The following is a 2446-nucleotide window of genomic DNA, read 5'->3' as shown; positions in this document are numbered from 1 at the left end:
AGTTGATAGATAGAGATAAAGAGGACAATTTTTTACATTGTTATAGAACACAATACTTGCAGAACTTCACAGCCTAATTTAAATTCACTAGTGTTCAAAGATTCTTGTTTCAAGTTGGCGACACCTACATGCTTGCAATTACAAGTAATATTTTACTTTCTTTCGAAACAAGCATTGTAACTTTAAGAAAATGAAAAATAACTCCCAGAATAGCCACTAGACATAATTTTATGCAGTGTGCGCTCTGATTCCCACCCACTTACCTTTTCTTTCTTATTATTATTATTGTTGTTATTATTATTATTATTATTATTATTATTATTATTATTATTATTTTTGCCCAGAATAGGCAGTATTGATCTATGTTTTAAAAATAGAATTCTAACTGATTTATTAACTTTAAATAGAAAAGTGGCGCCGCATTTCATTCTCAATATGATGTCGAGTGGTAACAAATCACACAGTCATCTCATTGTCGACGAAATACTCAAAAACTACCGGTTATAAATAGAAGCACTGTGAAATGCTAGCTCTTTTCCAATCCATTTTGCGCTCCCTTCACATATCCAAATATATATATGGCAAATGATCATCAAAAAATGGTAGCATCCTTCCTTTATCCTTTTGTTGCATTTCTTTGCGTTTTTGGCATATCTGTTACTAAAGGTCAATATGCCAACTTTAATAAGTTGGAATTGCCCCAAGGGGTCATCGGACCTGAGTCGGCCGCATTTCGTGGAGTACTAATTTTCTCTGAAGGTCCCTTCACGACTGTCACTGATGGTAGGATTTTGAAATGGCAAGGCCCTAATATCGGTTTCGTGGATTTTGCATATACTTCACCCCAAAGGTCATATACTTTGTGTATAAAGTATTAAATAAAGTTCATGACCACTACTATAGTCTATAGAAATTTACCTAAATTGTTATTTCAAACTTTTGTTCAGGACAAAACAATTTTGTGATGGCAACACCGATAGTGAAAAGGGTCCGATATGCGGCCGACCATTGGCTCTTAGCTTTCACCCTGCAACGGGACGTCTCTACATAGCCGACGCATTTTTTGGACTTCTAGTTGTTGGCCCTCAAGGTGGGCTTGCAACTCAGCTTGTTGGCGGTTTCAAGTTTCTTACTGGCCTTGACATTGACTTGTTAACGGGCAATGTATATTTTTCCGACGCTAGTTTGGTTTATGACATTAGGTAACACGTTTAACTACAGTCATTATCATATATATTTTGTTTCCAATCAAATTACATGGGTGCATTTGGTACGTTACTATACATGACTCATTAATCAAAAGAGTATATATGGGTAGTGTTATTGCAGTTTTTGAAAAGAACTTATTTATATATGTAGACTTTTAATTGGGTTTTTTTTTTCTGTCTTGGGGCACAGAAATATTACACAACCCGGATTTAGGCCTGACTCAACTGGAAGGTTCTTGCGTTATGACCCATATAACAAACAAGTAACCACTTTGCTCAGTGGCGAATTTGGCAGGGGTGGGCCTGCGGTGAGTAAAGACGGTACATTCATTCTTGTATCTGAGCTTCTTCGCAAGCGGATCTTAAAGTACTGGCTCGTGGGGCCTAAAGCGAATACCGCGGAAGTTTTGCTAGATTTGGATGGGAACCCAAATAAGATAAAGCGTGCAGAAAGAAAGGGAGAGTTTTGGGTGGCTGTTTCTGTTGGAAACCAACCACGAGCTTCTCTAGTCGTACCAAGGGGAGTGCGGATTAATTCAGACGGAGTTGTGTTGCAAACAGTGCCGTTTGCAACACAATTCTTCAACAAATCAGTAAGTTTAGTTCAGGAGCGAGATGGAAAACTTTATGTAGGCGCTAGGACCACCACTTTCATAGGTGTCTACTCTAATTAGACAACCATATATATATATACAAGCTGATGCTATGTACGTCATACATATTGTCCTACTCCTACAAGTACTAAATGAGGCTTAAAAACAATAATACAGAGCATAAGTTGATCTGTCTTTAATATGAGCATCAGGGCATGGAATCTGTCATACTATCACTCTTTTCAGTTTCTGTCAAAAATTAGCAAATTGTAAAAAAGTCAACTGTTTGACTTTTAGATGACCATTGACTTTCATAGACGCATACTAGCTAAAGGATCCATGTAAAAGCACTTGGATAAATTATACCTCATCTAGTGCAGTGTCACTCGATCGAACTGGCCAGATTGTGGTCCAAACAGTTGCATTTGCATGCTGCACAATTCTTATCATATTAAACAATGAGTTTGGTTCAAAGCAGGACGGAAAACATGACTATATCTCCTTAAATATATCAAGATTTAATCCAACCCATAAGTGGATAACTTAGAAAATGCTAAAATCTCCAGTGTGAAATCTAGTAGTTTATCTCACAACCTAACGATATACCAGACTATGACGAATCCATCCTAAATAAAATATCCTTCT

The 2446-nt window shown here is 37.0% G+C and overlaps 1 protein-coding gene across 1 annotated transcript; it reads left to right on the top strand.

Moving 5' to 3' along the window:
- Window positions 1–599: 599 nt before the first annotated feature.
- On the top strand, window positions 600–1882 carry LOC122588268 (strictosidine synthase-like). The gene is made up of 3 exons (XM_043760385.1): window positions 600–850; window positions 948–1202; window positions 1399–1882. Exons 1-3 carry the CDS (start codon window positions 600–602, stop codon window positions 1880–1882), a joined length of 990 nt encoding a protein of 329 aa, XP_043616320.1.
- The last annotated feature ends 564 nt before the right edge of the window (window positions 1883–2446 follow it).

Source organism: Erigeron canadensis, chromosome 2, assembly GCF_010389155.1.
Source record: "Erigeron canadensis isolate Cc75 chromosome 2, C_canadensis_v1, whole genome shotgun sequence".
Lineage (NCBI taxonomy): Eukaryota > Viridiplantae > Streptophyta > Magnoliopsida > Asterales > Asteraceae > Erigeron > Erigeron canadensis.
The sequence above is the reverse complement of the archived record's forward strand: the minus strand, read 5'-3'. Positions and strand labels throughout refer to the sequence as shown.

Coding starts and splice junctions, on each gene's coding strand:
- LOC122588268 (XM_043760385.1), top strand. CDS start 600: ATGGTAGCATCCTTCCTTTATCCTTTTGTTGCATTTCTTTGCGTTTTT. Junction 851..947: donor GCATATACTTCACCCCAAAG/GTCATATACTTT, acceptor ACTTTTGTTCAG/GACAAAACAATTTTGTGATG. Junction 1,203..1,398: donor AGTTTGGTTTATGACATTAG/GTAACACGTTTA, acceptor CTTGGGGCACAG/AAATATTACACAACCCGGAT.